The sequence below is a fragment of the Manis javanica genome, chromosome 2 (assembly GCF_040802235.1).
Source record: "Manis javanica isolate MJ-LG chromosome 2, MJ_LKY, whole genome shotgun sequence".
Taxonomy (NCBI): Eukaryota; Metazoa; Chordata; class Mammalia; order Pholidota; family Manidae; genus Manis; species Manis javanica.
In genome coordinates, this window is record NC_133157.1 from 156348347 (window position 1) to 156367147 (window position 18801).

An 18801-nucleotide genomic window follows, 5' to 3' on the forward strand; every position below is an offset into this window, starting at 1 on the left:
CATGCATCTTTTTTCTTTAAGAGCCAGAAAATAAATGATTTTCCTAATGGTTAAACTGCAGTTCATTTCCAACTTTCAATTGAGAAATTTATTTTCTTTCATAAATTGAAATCTTTCATGTTTCCCTTAAAAATAGAAACAAAAATAAAATAAGCATTATTATATGGCATAAAAGAGACTTGTTAGTACAATGCCTCCTCTGCTGATTTGCATAATTAGATACATTTAATAAGAAACCTATTATCTGATCATTAATGGTATTTTGCCTTGAACTCTATATAGTTTTATATCAAGAAAATTGATAGAAAGAATAAATATTGGGTACAGAATATATCTTCAATGCCTACTCTATTTTAGCCTTAATTTTTAATGGTTAATGTGACTATTCTAGTGTTTGAGGAAGATTTTACATTCTTAAAGGAGCAGAAATTATGTGTCATGGATAAGTATCATAAAATGAAGAGGACTTATGATAGCACTGTGAAATACTACAGCCTTTTAGCTTTTTAAGTTTTGTTTTTTTTTTTTGAGTAATTAAATTTAGGATCTTTGAAAATAGCTTTAAGAATTTAGACAGGTAATTTTCAGTGACTGTAGGGCATCAACAGAGGTAATGTATTTTTGATCTGATGCTCAGGGAATGGGGTTTGCAAAACCTCTGCTAGTCCTGATAATAGTTGCTATGTACTCAGTGCCTTGCGCACCACTTAGAAGTGGGCCCCAAGGACTCAATTCAACTAAAATATGAATGAGGCAGCTGCCCTGGGAGGTTCTGCTTCCAAACCATGTGTAGCTAAACTTCTCATTTAGTTAAGTGAGACATCTGGTGTGTCAAAGTGTAACAAAGCTTCCTATTACAGAATTTTATATACAGTACAGTACTAATCTATTGCTTTAGTTAATGAGAATCTGATTTAATAGTCTTTCACTAGATAGCAATGTATGTATGCCTAACCTGAAGTCCATATACATGGGAATTTTTAATGTATTTATTCCTAGTGATTTTCAGGATTCTTCTGAAAGATGAACAAATATACTATAACATATCCTGATTTTAGGCAATAATATAACATTAAATGTCATTTTAGATGTTCCTCTTACATATCAAGCAGAAGGAAGCCGGCAAGCTCTGAAAGTTTACTTCTACATTGATAGTTATCATTTTGAACAACTGCCTCAACGGTTGAAAAATGGAGGAGGATTTAAAATTCATCCTGTTCTTTTTGCACAAGGTAAACTGCTTTCCTTTTTGTGTTTCATGTGCTTAAATTATTTATCTTTATCAATTTTTTAAAATAAATTTAATCATTTTGTTTTCTGTTAGTTTAGAAATTCCCTCATACTACTTAGGTAATATACTTACTTCTGAGAATATTTATTAAGGAAAGAATCACCTATGGTTTAAGTATCTGCAGCATTATTTATAATGGAGAAACAAGATACGAGTGGCCTAAGTAAATAAAGATAAATTAATTTGGCTTAAATTTATGGTAGAGCCATTAAAATTGTATAGTTAAAAACATTTTATGAAATAGAAGTTTGACAATATACACTTGCAGATTACAAAAAGGATTTTTTTTTTGACAAAAAGACTAAAATAAAATAATAGTCTCAATTATGTCTATGCATATACATATATGTATGTAAAATGTTTTCAATATTGAGTGATTAAATTGATAATATTTTATTCTTTTGAATTTTTCTGTATTATGTCAGCTTTTCATCAGTAAACATGTGTCCTTTTTGTAAATCAAAATATTTTTTGGCAAATGAAAAATGAGTTGACATCAACTGCAGTAGAAGAAATTAAGATAAGTATGAGTAAGAAGATTATGGCAGTGAACTGGTTTTCAAGGGAAAGTCCTGGATGTTTTGTATTTTTGGGGTCACAAATGCTGCCTAGAAAATATCAGAAGTCTGATTACTGTGTAGTTTCTTCCAGTCAATGATCTTTTTAAAAATTCATGCTGTGATCACAAGATTGTATCAATTTCTCTGAGCCTGTACCATAGAGCACTTCATTTTTTTCTTCTTTTGAGTTTTCAAGAACTGTATCGGTTTTGCTGTGGTATTTTTATATTCTAATAAAAAATGAGAGTAGAGGAATAAAATCAGTCTCTGTAACTGAAGAACAGACAGGTATGTGAAATCTAAATTCACTACTAAATGAGAATTTTGCTTTTTCACATGCCTATTACTTAATTCTAAAAAACAGATTGTCCTTCCTTCAATTATCATAGTTTGAAAACAGTAACTACCTCAGATACTTGGCAAGAATACACTTGAGCAGAGGAAATTTTCAGTGATGAGAAATCTAAGGAGTTATTAGAAGGTGTTGTCATTTTTGTTTGGAAGACTGTGGTAGGGTTCATGTAAGTCATACAAGGTTCTGTACTGAAAAGGAATAAACAAGAAAAAAATGAGCAAAAATGAGCAAAAAAAAAACCGGAGAAAAGTAGCTGAGTTTCAGAGCTGTGTTAGGAATATCATTTAGCCTCAAGTATGTTAAAAGATATTACAGAGATACTTTTGTAAGATAGGGAAGGATGCTGGTCTGCAATGTTAACTTTATAAAGGGTCTAACCAGAGCTCACGGTTGTTCAGGTTTCTTCACTTTTTTCTCTTTTCAAAAACTGTCTTTGAAATCATTACTGAGATGACAGATGGCATTAAGCATCTTTTCTGAAAAAATTATTACATGTGTGACACATCAGCCATAAATAGCTGAATATTCATACCCACTAGCAAATGTGCATAGGAAAAAGATTATTTTGCAAGTAACCTTTATTTTTTAATTGTGGCTAAAGCTAATTTAAAAATGATCCCTAAATATATATTGTTTCAGTGAATACATCTTGCTTTTAAAATGTAATTTAAATAAAAGTTATAGCAGGCATTAGGTTTTAGTAGTCACACAGCAGTAAAATATGAAAAATGATTAAAGTAAGCACCAGTGGTATTACTTCTGCAGTTGAGGTCACAGATAGGTAAAGAAGACCGGAAAACATTTGTCTCATTAAAAATGTGTCAGCATAAGGCTGTTTATTTAAAGAGGTTGCAGAAGTTCCTCTGCATTCATACAACTCTCCCGAGGAATCATTAATGGCTCTTAGTAACATCAGATTGAGAGAAGCACAGGAGATTCAGCCCTAGCTTGAGCAGAGATTACCATCTGGTAATTGAAAGTGGTGGTAAATGGAAGAGATTCCAAATGGAGTCTATTCTTGGGAGGAAAGCTCCCTGGAGGGGTGTTAGTTTTGGGTAATGTGTACAGAAGTCTTTGCGACAAATTTAAAAAAAATAGAAAAATTGGATGAATTTGAAAATTTTCTGGGAATTTGTTTTAAAATGAGCCCTCCTAAAGTTGTCTGTGGTACCATATACTTAGAACAGGAAGCAAAAGCACTGCCTTCTTCCCATTTTTCTTGCTTCGTGGATCCGTAGGCAAAGGGTGGCTAATTGATGGGGCAGGCGGCAGAGAGAGTACCAACTGTTAGATCAGAATTCCCATGTTGGAGGCAAGGAGAGTACACTTCAGGGAACATACAGCAGAGGGCCAGGGCTGCTAGAGAACGGAATCTAGGCAGAACAAATGAGTGATACAGATTTCCAAGGTAAGGAACACAGACCCAGCTGGACCAGAATCTATCCCCAAGTGCTAGAGAGTGAAGATCACACTAATACAATCTTCTGAAAGTACTTCCTAGGTCAGGGAATTGATCCTCTTCGATCCCCAAGCCCTGGGTAAGATAAAGCAACTAACTATAAACTTGTTGAAAATGGATGTGTAAGAAGAATGGATATTCAGTGTCCCTTCCTCCAGCTACTCCCCACTGGCTTATTTTCATGCCGTCTCTCAGTGGTGCTCAGGCCTGGCTCACATTAATCTTCTTGGGAAGGTTTTAAAAATATTCATGCCTGGCCCCACACCAAACCAAGTAAGAATGGGCAGGAGGTGGGGCCCAACCACTAGTATAGTTTAGAAATTTCCCAGGTGATTCTAATGTCCATGGAGGGTGAGAAAGCACAGGTCTATGTGGATTCTGAAACACTGTGCACTTACCCAGTTAATCTTTGGGGAATTAGAGTAATCCATTTCACAAATGTTCGACACTTCTACATTCTGAAGAGCCAGGGTAAGGGGGGGTGGGGCCCTTTGGCCTCTTCATTATTAGGTTGTTAGGATGTGTAGGCTGCCCTTAGGAGGTGTGATTTGGGTACGACAGTTTTCCTCAGCAAAGGTTAAAGATGCCCCAGAAAGCTGGCCACCCAGGGATGTCTTCTGGTTATCACTGTAGCTGGACCGCCTGAAAGGGGATCTGAATGGGGGACTCTCAGAGCATCCCCCATAGTCCACATCTGGCACCCTCAGATCCACTCCTTTGTGTAAGGACTGGGTGTGCTCTGTCAGGCCTCTGATGGGCCTCCCTTCCTGGGTGGCAGGTAAGTCAGAAGAAACATGTTAATGGGACAGCAGTAGCCCGGTGGTGGCAGCTGGTCTTGGGGCTGCAACAGATTTTCATTTTGCCTCTTCTGTTCTCCAGAAAGGATTAGTCTTATTCTCAGCCTGAACCTCTGCTGGTCTCAGTGACGTTATTCAGACCATCATCCTCAAGGGATCTGACCCTCAGTCACTGTGCCCTTGGCAGGCTGGGGTTACTGCCATTGTCCATTTACTGTCACATTTGGGCAAGGGAGCACCAAGAGGTGGATTACCTGGGTGCCAAACATACTCCTCCCTGATCTCATTATGTCGCTGAAGTCTTACTTCTATGATCAGGGTCGATTAGCTTTGCCAAGAAGGTAATGCCTCTTTGGGGCTGCTAGTACCTTGGTGCAAGGAGCCTCAGTACCCAGGTAGCAGCTGTGGTTTACAGGTCAGTGGGACCCCTGCTTTGTCTCCTAGGGAAAGTGCGTCCCTTTGGGGATCAGGACCTTTAAACCCACAGAACCAGTTTCAGGGATGGGAATGGCATTGCCCCAGTCAGGCTCTGGCGCTGATGTAGCATTAGGTCCCCAGGCTGCTGTGGCACATTGCCACAAACTGGGTGGCTTAAAACAATAGAGATGCATTCTCTCAGGGTTCTGGAGGCGAGAAGTCTGAAATCACCATGTGGGTGAACCTTGCTTTCTCAGGGCTGTAAGGAAGAATCCTCCTTACCTCTCCTGGCTCCTGGTAGTCACCAGCAGTCTTTGGCATTCTTTGGCTCGTGACAGTGTTGATTTTCTCTGCCTTCATCTTCTCGTGGCCATCTACCCTCTGTGAGTGTCTGCCTCTGTCTGTGTCCACATTTCCCTCTTCTTGTAACAATACCAGCCATTGGATTCAGGCCCACCCTAATGCCATATGAACTTCTTTTAATTTGATTGCATCTGCAAACACTGTATCAAAGTTAGGTCACTTGCAGCACTTACCAGGGGTAGAACTTCGTCATATCTTCTTGAAGGGCACAATTCAACCCCCCAACAGATGCTCAGAATGTCCATTTCTGCTTCTACCCTTGGTTCCTAGGCCCAGGTATTCTACCTCTTAGGGACATGGTATCATATAAAGATCTTTGATTTTGTTGTTTACTGTGTCCTGAAAATGGCATCTCTTCCCAGTAAAGTGTTACCTGCCTGTTCCCTGGGTCTCTGGTGGTGGCTTTCCTTAAACTAAATAGGATATGCAATGCTGGTCCTTTCTCTGCAAGCACACTCTTGGTTATATTTGTTTTTTTCACCCCTTATGAAAAGAGCTGGCCTCAAAAACTTACTTCTAACTTTTACCTCTTTAAAAGATATCTTTCTATTCTCATAGAATAATAAAAATCACCCAGAATCTTGAGCATTTTCTCTTTTAAACAAAAGGGAGCATTTTGTTACAAATATTGTTACTTTTCTAAATTACCTTCATTTTGAGTATTATTTTTTCTTGCAAAATTCTTTAAGGTCCTTTTGAGACAGATACCCATGGTTTAGACAGAGTAGGGTGAGGGTCTCCGGAAAAAACAAAGCAAGGTAATCCATCGTGGGATTTGCTTTGGCCTGCTGGGGGGCCCAGCTTGTTTTTCTGACTTTACCCAGGTGCTCCTTTTCTTCCTCTAGTCAAGTGATTTGCCACCTGGGTAATTTAACAAGCAAGCCAAAAACAAACAGGAAGAATTCTATCTTGAAAATAAGACTGCATTTTAAAACCCAATTTGTTAAAAAGTAACTTTCTTAACTTACGCTTTAACAAACAGACAGTAACTCAGCCCACCTTGGGAGCAAAGCAGACAATTTTGAGTGATATGCTCCCAGACCAGGAAGCCTCTATCCTGGGAGGAAATTAGAGCAGTAAATTTCTTGTAAATAACCAGGAAGACTAATAAGAAACTTAATGTCTCTTCAAAGGTAAACATTTTGGGACCACCTAGCCCTTTGTCTCTCAACCGCCTATAAAACCCCTAGACCACCACCCCGGGCTCTCTTGTCCCCTCCTGGCATGAGCCAGGAGCTGTGTCCTCTTACTTTATCTATAAATAAAAGCCTCTCACTTGCTCTCCTGCCTTGACTGTGAAGTTCATTCTTTGACTCCGTGATCAAGAACCCCGGCATCATTTTAAAAGATGTATCCTTTAGTTTTTAGTTTTCGGTTTTATAAGTATTCATAATCAAAACAATAACTGTCTTTTTAAAAAAGGAAGGAACAATTCCTAGAATTAGTAGTTCCTAAATTTTAAGCCAGTCTATGAACATGTGAAGTCACCTCTCTTTAAAAGGCAACACAGACTTTCCCATATATTGGTCACAATGGGATTGACAAAACTTGCTTTCCTCACAGAAATTGTGGCCAGTTCTGAGCAATTCTGACTAACTGTGACCATTTCTGAGTGTTGGTACCAGTGCATATATTGTGTCTTATTTAACCAGTCAGGTGTCATTCTGCTAACAGAAGAGAGTGTTAGTTGATTGAAACTATTCTTAAAATTGTTCTTAAGAGATTCTGTATTTTTCTCGATCAATGATTTTCTTGGAAGAGCCTTGAAATGTATTTTGAGCGAGTGGAAATGCAGCTCATTTTTAGCCTTAGCATAATTCAGTGTTCAATTTTTTTCTAACATTCATTACTTTTCTCCTTTTGTGCAGACTACCTAAGTACAATGGAATGTTTTACTTCCTAAAATTCAAGAGTGGCAGAAGTAAAACAAGCAAATAAACAACTCAAGTGGTATTTTAAATACTGCTTTAATTAAATGCTATTGTTAAATTAAATATGTATTCAACGAAATATGCCAATACTACTTTAAAGAAATATATGGATGAAAATTGAGGGAACTAAGAAAATGCTAAGGAGAGGTCATACTTTAAAGTTGGTACATTATCATATATTTAACCTACATTTGATGAGAATAGATTTTAATTTGGTAAAATGTCATTCTGTTTCCTTCATAAATAACCAATCTATTCACCTAAAACAGGGAATGTGTTCTCCTTCCTCTTTGCCATACAGTTTACTTTTTGAATATAGAACTCATCATTTTTGTTCCTTAACTCACAACTCCATACACACATGCCATAAAGTTTTTCTAAGACCTCTGGCAAAATCGCTTCTTTTTTCCTGTTTCAAAAATGTTTTTTACATAATTCTGAATTTTGACTGTTACTAATTTGGAAATGTTGTCAAGAGATGTAATGAAAATGTCAATTTGTTTTTATATATAACAAACTTTTAGAGCAGAACTAGATATTCTGTCCAAAGTTGAGCCGTTAAGATTTTATAAAAATTAGGTCCCAGGTGTTTTCTTGTCCCACTAGGCCCCTACTTGCCCCCAGCCCCCCTACTGCTCCTTCCTAGTATTCTCTTTTCAGTCTTTCTGGTCTTAAATCACAAATTGAAATTTCAATTGACCCTTCAATTGAGTGGACCCTCTTCTTAATTCCCAGAACTTTATTTGGCTAAACACAGTAGTGCATAATCTATATCTTATGAAAATTGAATTAAGTGATGCCTCTAGGGCAGTGTTCATGTTGCCTAATGAACAATAAATGAATGGTAAGGATAGGCATGGCTCTTTTAATACTATAATTTCTTTCCACAAAACCATAATTAGTCGGTACTCTTATTTTCCATTTCACAAATGAGAAACCTGAGGATCTCAGATATTAATGTACATGCCTAAGGTCACATGGCTACTATTAAGGAGTGGAAGTTGTGGTTTTACTCCAATGCAAAGGCTTTCATTATTAGCATCACAACTTGTAAAAGGAATTCAATTGGTTAGACTAAATCTTCCTGGAATATATGCTTTTCACAAATAGCATCCCGTTAATGGAAGTGAATGTGGCATGTCTTTGAGGATTATTTTATCAGGAGTAACTTGCTGAATCAATTGCAAATATTCTAATTAATGCAGAAGTCATAGAAATGAATAGACAATCCTTGTAACAAGCCCACAGATTTTAATTTCCAATACTGAAGTAAATATAGTAAGCTTTCTAATTGTCCACAAATGCTTTTCTCAATTATATGTAAATAATACCATTTAAAAAATTTCAAATTTAGCAATACTCTAAAATTTGTGTTATTTATTCAATGCTGTGGAAATTCTTACAAAGTTAGGAAATACAGCATAGCAAAAATTAGCAGTGACTTTCCTATTTTTAACAAAAAAACTAGGAAGTTTCAATTTGAGGAAACCTTGAGATTTGGTTTAGAAACTCTTATATTTAGGAGTCTTGAAAGGTTAATTGTTTTATCAATTTTGAAATAGTCTACTAAAAAATTGAGCTCATTAGTATTAATAATTTCAAGTGAAAATAATTTACATTTCCAAATTGAGCCCATTCCCTTTCCTATGGCTGGAACTCTCCATAGGAAAACCTTTCATGCAATTCGTTTCTTCTTCAGAAGGTTACAAATACCACTTCATGAAGTTTAAAGGAAAAAGAAACAATCAGAAATGCTAAATAAGAGGGAAATCTATATTCATCAAAAGACATTTAAAATTAACAGGACGTTATATATGTTTATGCTTATTTATTTTTTCACTAATTTAACTGCCCATTGGAGTAGAGGTAGTGTTCTAAGATTTTACTTTATTTATACTTTTTATTTATTACACTATTTCATAATTTAATTTCAGCTACAGTGAATATGCATGGAGAGTGACAATTCCAATTTTTTTTACTCTTACCTATGTTAATACACAGTCCTGCCTCTCATTCATTTGTATATATATGTGTGTGTGTGCGTGTGTGTGTGTGTGTATAAGTAATATATATGAAGTTTGAGTTTAGCTTCACAAAGAATATATATAAAATGTTTTAAAAATAGAAGACAGTTTAAATAAATTACCTTTGCCTAACTTACTAGAGATAATCACCAAATGTCTGATACCTACTTTGAGAAAAGCATGGTTTTCATTTATTTTTGACTGAAAGATAGTTTCTTACATGTGTTGTCATATTTGCTGCTGTTTAATTCATTTACAAAAATCAGTAAGATTGCACTGAATATGGAGCAATTGAGTTATAAAATCATGTGAAAATACATTTACTTGTTTACACAGCACTGGAGAGCATGGACGGGTATTATTATAGAGACAATGTGTCAGTGGAAGAATTTCAGGCCCAAATAAATGCAGCCTCCTTGGAAAAGGTCAAACAGTACAACCAGAAGCTCAGGTATGTAATCGTTCAATTTTTTAAAAGATTAAGTTTCCGTATTTTGACAGGAGCAGATGAATAAAGTTTTTTACCTTATTCATTGTATTATAGGATCAATGATGATAATTATTTTGATAGAAAGTCTTCTCATTTAAGATTTAATATTTCAGATATTCTAATGGGTATACTTTTTCCCAGATAAAACAGAAAAAAATCTTTGAAAATTTCCATTCTGTTGTCTTAATTGCTGAAAAAGATTGAGATTAAATATTCAGTAGACCATTTTTTTGTGAAGAAAAAAACATTGATACTTTAGTGGTGTCACTTAGGAGGTCCAGTGGGATTAAGGGAAGAATAGCTTCCTTTATAAAGGTATCATTAAAAAACTGGCACTCTCACACAGAGAGAAGAATATGTTTCACATGGCAGATAAGGCACAACATGTACATGGGTTTGGAAAAATATCTACTTTCAAATACATACATTAATGTTTGCATTTTACTATTTTTTCCTCCTAAAAATAATGTTACTGGTACAATGATCAATGGCAGGGGAAATTACCCATTAGAAGTGAAAGAGAAATGTGTAATGGTTTAGAAGTTTGCATTTTCAACAAATTATCTCTGTGTGTATCTCCCTCGTTTATTACTCTGCCAAAGATTACCTTTTAAAATGACTAAGAGATTACAGCTTTTATTTCTGAAAGAAAAATAATGTTCTTCTACCTTAAGCCTTACCCCAAAAGTACTGTTGTGACATTTTTAGGGTTTTGTTCATGGTATGGCTAAACAGTGAATATAAATTAATTCCTAAAATTCCTGACACAAGGATGTGCTGGTGCTTGTGGTTCTGACCGGTTGGTAGGCCCTCTTTTACTAGGAATGCTTTGTCTCTGCACCTTTGCTTCACAAACCTGTCGCGTTTCCTTGGTTCTTTGCTTCATTCCTTCATGTAATTATCTGAAGCTCTCAGCCTCAAAGCCCCAATATCTTTGATTCCTCATTTTCTCTTCCTCCTACAGTGTAGTTGGAGATCCTGAAGATTCTGACTCAAATATTTGTCTGCTCCTATTTTATTCCTTGTTTGGATCACTATTTCTCAAAGGCATATAATGTGCTGACTCCTTTCACAGGAAAAAAAAAATTAATCATGATTTCTTAAATAGTATTTCCACTGACTTGAGAAGCTTAAGTCCAATCTTGTGAAAAATCTTTCAGTTGAGTACTGTTGTCACCACAGAGAAGTTTTTGCTTCAGAGCTGATAAAATGTATTTTCAGGTTATCTTTGAAGTAAAGATACAAAAATGAAAGCATTTGTATAGAATATGTGGGCCCTCGAGAATACATCCCTCGAGTCCAGTCTGAGACAATAGGCCTAGACCATTGCAGTAGGGCCCCATTAATCTCCTGCCTCTAAGAAACAGTGTCATTTTAATCTACTCAGGATTTTGATTCCAGATGATAATTTTAAGCCACATGTCTACCATGTCACTCCCTTCTCAAAGGATTTCATTTGTCATTGCCTCAAAAAGGAGTCCCAGGGTCCTTAGCGTGGCTGTCAAACTCTTAGATGACTTGGTGCGTGATTTCCCTTCCCTGCCTGTGCACCTGTCTTGCCGCGCTCTCCTCATATCTAACCATGTGCTGTGCTTTCCTTCTATGATTTCCACCCTTTGCTTAGCATCTGCTTCCTCTACCTCCAGCTGTTTATAAAATGAGTATTCATGTGATTTAATGTCCAGCTCTAGTAGGGTGTCCTTCATAAAATATTTTTCTTCTATCTTTGGGCTGGGATGAGGCCTGGAAATTGGATTTTTTTTAGAAGCCCCTAGGAGGTTCTAATGTAGAGCTAATATTGAAAACCAATTCCCTAGATCCATGAGTTCTCAGAGTATGATCCCCAAACCAGCAGCCTGGGTATCATCTGCGGACTTGTAGAAGAGCTGCAGGGTGGGCCCAGTAATCTGTGGTGTAACAAGCCTTTCAGGTGATTCTCATGAACACTCAACTTTCAGAACCATGACCCTCGGCTAAATGAATATCAGATCACTCTTAGAAGTCTTTCATTTTTATTTATTTATGGCTATTACAGAATTCAGTTTTTCTCCCTGATGATACAGTTACATGTACAGACTTCTCATCTTTCTATGATAAGCTCTCTGAAATGAGGGATATGTTATCTTGGTGTTTCCCATTGTGCTTATCACAGTATTTTACATAAGCTGTCCATAAATGTATGGTTAGTTGCATTAGATTGGTTAGGTATATCTAGCAGAAAAAAGTGGGGATGTGGCATAGCATTCACACCCCTGTAGATCCTCTTTAAACAAAAACAAAATGTATAGTCACATAGAACAGTTCCTGACAAGATGTTTACAATTCTGTTAAGAAAAACAGCCTGTGTAGTAATTGCATGCTATATATGAGAAAATATTTTAATGTGTCTTTCCTGAAGAAAGCATTTTTAACAGTACAAACTCTTCAGTTCAAGTTAGGTGCCCTTGTCAGTAATTACCAACTATATATCCTACTTGCTGCATATTAGATTTCCTTTGCACAGGAAGACAATTATCTTCCTCTTTACTTCCAACAGTGCCTCTCTTCCTGCTTATTTCTTGACTAAGGGTATTAATTTCTTCCTTAATTTTTCCTGTTACATTGTAACCTCAAGTACTCCCACCAATTCTGGGGCAATCTGTTCTTACTTTTTCAGAGCCACAGGCCAACATTAACCATTTAGTTTAAAGGGATTTTACTGTCTGCCTGAACAAAAATGCTCCCTTCCCCCCACTGTACTGCTAGTTCTTCAAAGCAGTTAACACTCACTGAAAAATATTTCATTCTGAATGTTAATTTGTTTGTTTACTAATTAGACCTGAGAAAAAGACTTTTTCCCCCTTATTCTTTTACAACAAACTTACATACATAAATACATACATACATACATACATACATAAACTTATTTTATTTGAAAGCATTCTTTACAACTTTCAGAAATCAAACTCAAATTGGCATAAACAAAATGGTGTGTGGGCTTATATAACAGATATATCGAGATGATGTGGCTACTTCAGGTATAGCTGGATCCAGGGGTATGGACTTCAGGATGCCCATTCTTTCTCTATCTCTTGGTACTTCTTTCCTCTGTGTGGGTTTCACTTTCAAGCAGTGTTGTTTCATATATGGGTAGAGATGGTCACTACAGACCAGTGTTGCATTCAAAGAAGAGATGTTTCCCTTCCCGCCCCAACCATCTGAAAAGCTCCAGCAAAGAACCTAGAGAGGCTCTTATTCACCAGACCCAAGTCATGTGCCCAATCTTGGGTGAATTTAGCACCAGAGAAGACCAACAGACTGTCACAAAAGTGGAGGGTAGGGATGCTGGACAAGCAGAAACATTGGTTCCATTCCAGTTACAGAGATTTCTTTAATATGACAAAGAATAGTGGAAATAATTCTCTACTTAAAAGAAAAGATAATAATAGCCATAATACCACTTTTCAAGAACATTGACTCACTTAACAATGCTAGATGAGCTATGTGGGTTATTTAATATGCCAATGAGTTCCATTTTATTCATTTCCACTTTAAAGGAAATTTACATAAATTCATTCAGATAATAAACAGTAAAAATAGGATTTAAGTCAAAGCCTTTTGTTTTTAAAGTCTATACTTTTTTGTACTCTATTAGGCCACCTCAGTGACAGGAATGAGCACTGTACACTGATAGCAAATTCTCTATTACTGTGTTTTGGCATCAGATATTATCAAGCACTCCCAGTTGCTGTGATTCTGTACCATCAGTTTTTCATTCTGTGTTCATAAAGTTTCCATTCTTAAGAGAATGGAAAAGCAAAGTGAACAAATAAATCCATAAACAAAGTATTACAGATTGTGAAAAATATAATGTAGAAAATCTACATACTATACTAAGAGGTTGGTCATTGATAGTATGTAGTTAAGGATGACTTAGGTACTAGGTAATATTTGATCAGAGGTCTGAATCATATGGAGACATCCTTGCCAAAATCTGGGGTAAGATCTTTTTCAGCACAGTAAAAATGATGCATATAAGTCATGGGAAATGAGCTCATGTCTGAAGAAGACAAAAAAGGCTGGGGGGCTCTAGCACACCGAGAAGGATGATGCTTGTTGAGAGACACTTGTAGAGGTCTGGTTATGAGGGCTGTAGGATGTTGTAAGGGTTTCAATTTTATTGTAAGTGTAATGCAGAGACCATTGGAAAGTTTTTACTTCCATCCATTTCTATCTCATGCTTCTATTGCAAATAATATTCAAAAAAGTGGTTGAAGTTTTCGTGAGGCATTAGTGAAGCCAGCCAAGACCAGCTGGCTGGTCTGTCCATTCCTCCTCCAGACTCTGCGGGGATCTGGACCGGGCAGTGCATCTGGGGAGTCTTTGCAACATTCACCATAGCTCTGACACTGGTGGCCTGGAGACACTGTAAGGGGGCAGAATTTGCCGTCCAAAATGTGTCTCTTTGGCTTGTGGGTTATTTTAGGCTGATTATTTTTAGAAACAGAAGACTCCAGAAGAAATTTTGACCTCCCCCCTAACTGTCTAAAAGAATTTAGATAGAGGACCTGTTCTAGGAAGGGGGCTGGTGCCACATAACAGCAGTGGATGTGAACTGGAGGTGGTAGACTGGACGGAATGTGTCAAAGTCTGTTACAATTCCTCTCTGTGTCTCATTGTTTCTGTGTGACCCAGCAGATACTTGTTTACCAAACATTTATTCTTTTTCATCTTCCTGTGAATTGCTTTCCTTTCCCTAGAACCCCCAAACCCTACTGCTTTCTCCTTAGTCCAGAATGATGCGTAGACCTCATTTTGCCTGTCCTTGAAATCTCTCCTGTAGATTCCTTGTACATACATAATTAAATTTGATTTTCTCCTGTTAATCTGTCTCATGTCGATTTTATTTGTAGGCCAGCTACAACAATCTTGAAGGGTAGAAGAAAAGTTGTCTCCAGCAACACACTGGTTTAGTTGTTACTTCCCAAAACAAAGTTAAGCCAGCAAAAATATCTAACAACTGTACCTAATATATACCTTCCTGTGCTGAGTCAGATAAAATGCTTGATTGATTTCCTTCTGATTTTTATTAATAGCATGTAAATAACTCAGAAATTCTAGCCAAGAAATTCAGGAGGAAGAGCATTTTTGTTCCCTACCTTTACCATCCTCACACTATTTGATTCTCTTTTCTACCTCAGACTTTTCTTTTTATTGCCTCTGGCCTTAGGCCATCATCCCTGTTAGCCTAATTTTTTCCTGCCCTACATAAATGTAATTTATCATTACCAAACCCTTTAATTTTAATGCATCCTGTTTATTGACAAAAAGTACCACTGCATGGTGACCAAAAAGATAAAATGTAATGTAAATGTGAGCAGTATTCCTTGTGTTAAAGTACTCCTTTCAGTTTCAGAGGTCTAGGTTATTATTTTTTAATATTTTTGGTATAAAGTCAGTAAACAGTAAAATAAAACAGAAAAATAAAAAGGAAATGTGTAGCATATTAGTTGCCAAGATCATTTATTGTTTTTTGAGAAATAGCTTCATACAGGGTTTTTTAGGGCATATGATTTTGTAAATGTAAATTCATCACTTTATAGCAAGAAGACAAGAAAACTATTCAAAACATATGTTCTCTTATGGTGTACCTTTGTAGATAAAGAATGACACATTTTTTTAAAGATTTAGAAAAGCCACAATATGTATATTATAAGTAACAAGTAGAAGAAAGATATTTTATTTATGTTAAGAAATGCTACACAAGTACCAATCTCAGATGCATATGTTTTGAATAATTTCTTCAACTGAGAAATGTCTGGCTGGAAGCATGTATATGTTTTGGCTCTTCCCAAGATAGCACCTCCATGGCATGTGTCAATTCTCTATACCTCTGGGGGAAAAAAAAAATGTCAGTGAATATGTTCTCCTAGCATGAAATAGATATGAAGGATGGCATGGGCTTAACTGCTATTTTATGTCTGTAAGTACAGCCATCAAACAGCATGAGAAAAGGGAAGGACAAGAGGACCTCAGCCTTTAGAGCCCATCTCCATCCTAGGCACATGGCCCCATTCCCATCTCTTTCTTCCTTCAGAGTCTTTAATCCATAAAACACTCCTCCAAATCCTTGTTTGGATAGCAAACAATGTATCCAAGCTTGAAATGGAAAATTTTGGTCATTCTGTTGATGAAGAGCTGTGGAAACTACCTTAAACCAGCAGGAGTATGGACATAATAAAGTCTGAGAGACAGACAGAAGGAGAGAGAGAACATTACTTAGAATATAAATAATGCCATTTTCCTTCAACTGTTTTTCTTTATAAAGCTGAAGCTTTTAGACTTATTGAGCGATGTGATTTCTTTGTAAATTAATGGGAAACATTCCAGATGCATATTTATCTCCTCTATAGAAGTTTATTTTGGTTTTCCATTCTGTCTTTCAGCTGAATTCCATTTTTTTATACCTTAAGATGTATCCTTATTTCTGTTTCTCTAAGACAAGCTGTAAAGTAAATCCATATATTCAGTTTCTTTCTGTTTTCAGGTGAGGAACACAGAGTTTTCAGAGTTGTAAATTTTGATTTGTATTATGCAAAGAAGTAAAAAACTAACCCTTTCAAACAATAAGGCTTCTCTCTCACTTACCAACTTTACATTTCCTGTATGGCCCCGGAAGATAACTGGTTAGCCAGAGACAGATAAGATTCCTCAAGGGAGGAACAACCTAAGACAGGCACAGTCGCAGGGGGGCCATCAGGTGAGAAATTGGGGATCAACAGAGGTGAGGCTTAGAACCTCCACCCCCCTATCCCCCCACCCCCCCGTTCTGAGAGAAATCTGCTGCATCCGTGGATGTTTTATTGCCCTTGTCTAGCTTGGATTAACACATAGTCTACAGGCACACACCTGATCATCTACATTTGCTCTCTTACAACACTAAACTATGTTTTCTACCTTTATCTTGCATCTACCTACCACTTCAGCATTTTATTAAAAATAATAATAATAAAGAGAGAAATGTGGTATCCACATATAAATCAAGTATAAAAATCAAACGAATATTCATATTTGAACTGACTGTTTATAGTTCATAATGCATGATCAAAACCGAAAGTTTCTGTGATGACTGCCCTTGTACTATTCACCATGTAACTTATTCACTATGTAAGAATTTGTTCTCCATGTAAGAACTTGTTCGTTATGCTTCAGAAGATTGGAGACTGACGAAAATTAGGCCTGGGGTGGATTAATGATTATACATTGAACATTGAGTCCCATATACAGAATTTTATTGTTGTTAACAACCATTTGATCAATAAATAGGAGAGATGCCCTCACAAAAAAAAAAAAAAAGTACACACTTCCAATTGTAAAATAAATAAGTAACTGGGATGTAATGTATAGCATAAGGAATATAGTCAAAATATTGTAACAACTTGGTATGGTGATAGCTGGTACCTAGAATTATCATGTGTATAAATGTTCAATCGCTGTGTTGTACACCTGAAACTAATGTAATACTGTGTGTCAACTACCCTTCAATAAAAACTCATTATCTAAAAAAAATTTTTTTATTTGTATGAGAAGTGATGCTTCAATAGCAGGAGAAAACAACTAAGTCTACAAAGAATTTGAATTCATTTATAATGTTTAAACATTTTCTAGACTTCTTTCCTACATATGAAATATATAAAGATCTAACATTTACCAAGTATGTTCCACTAACTGCCAAATTCTTGGACAACGTTAAACTAAAGGAATGGCCAAATGCTTATCATTTATTCAACAAATCCTGTGTGCCCATCAAGTACCAGGGTCAGCGCCTCCCACTGGGGCCATCACAGTAGACAGGAGTGTTGCCTTCCAAGGAAATTTTGCCTCTGGGTTATGATAAATATTAAACAAAATTTTTACTAGTAATTTATAGCAATGTGAAAAGAAATTACTTAGGGAAAGTGTAGGTGCTATGTATGTGTATAAGAAGGGAATCAGTCCTCACTGGGGTGAGATGGGAAGATGTTTGGAAGTTTCAGGAATGGATTTTGGGAGGAAGTGACATTTATGCAAAGATGTGAAAGAGGAGCTGGGTTTCCAGACTGTTTGGGAGAGGGAATGGGAGACAAAGTGTGGGAAGTGGGTGTTTTCTAACAGAGAGAATAGCATATGTGAAAATCCTTAAGGGGGGAAGGAGAAATTGTAAAGTGTCATAGAGGCTGGAATTCAAGAGGGAGAGGGCTGTGGAACAGGCATACCAGCAGAATCAGCGTGCCCTCCCGTCCCTCCTTTACCCTTAGTTCTTCCTCAACTTTTAACCAAGCTGTTACCTGGGTCACACTTCAGCTCTATTTCCATTTGCTGAAAAGAGTTTAATTATTTTAAGACCCATCTCAAATTTATCTTCCTGCAGGAAGCCTTCAGTTATAGCTTCAGCTAGAATTAATCACTTACTTCTTTAAAACTTAACAACTTACTTGATTTCATGTGTTTTGTTTTGACTTGTGGGTTATTTACCTGCCTGGCTCTGTACATGTGAGGGCAGCCAGGTTCTAGTTCTCTACTCTGCTTGGTGCATAGTCAGTACCAAAAAAATAGTTGCATTGAATTGGAAATCAGATTAATTGCAATGTAATGGTCTTCTTTTTTTTGTGCTGTTATAATTTTATTGCATTTATTCCAGTACCCAGTCTACTTCTTTTTATATCCAGAAAATTCTGGGCCATTTCAAGGGTGCAGATGCTGACTCTGTTGGAGACCTCTCAAGAAAATTCATCTGTGTAGCCAAGGTTCATAAATTTCACATAAGACAAGATCAGATAAAGAAGAAATTATAGTGACGCTTTTGAGAGCAACATAGCTCTTCTCTATTTGAAGAGTACTGTAATTCTACTGAACATTGCCACCACTGCTTTCTGAAAATGTGATATAGCTGCATATACATTTATGCATGTAATCGTATTTCATTTATCTGGACTGTACTTATTCTTATTTGCACACAGAGTAATTCATTTGCCCTTGAGAGGCTGTAATTACATCTAATATTTATTTTACTTGTATATTAAAGGAATTTTTACTGCAATTTTTAGATAAGGGCAGCAAATGAAATTATAATTACTTAATTCTGTGTCTTCACAT

The 18801-nt window shown here is 36.4% G+C and overlaps 1 protein-coding gene across 5 annotated transcripts in view; it reads left to right on the forward strand.

The window, feature by feature from the left end:
* PREX2 (phosphatidylinositol-3,4,5-trisphosphate dependent Rac exchange factor 2) overlaps positions 1–18801 on the forward strand; it is a 293635-nt gene that overhangs the window by 198517 nt on the left and 76317 nt on the right. For 4 of the 5 annotated variants that reach the window (XM_036998086.2, XM_073229635.1, XM_073229634.1 and 1 more), the window contains 2 exons: positions 1089–1232; positions 9534–9648. In XM_036998086.2, the coding sequence (XP_036853981.1) occupies positions 1089–1232; positions 9534–9648 (259 nt within the window). Of the gene's footprint in view, positions 1–1088; positions 1233–9533; positions 9649–14579; positions 16614–18801 lie in introns of those variants that run through there. The other variant, XM_073229638.1, reaches the window with a different exon arrangement.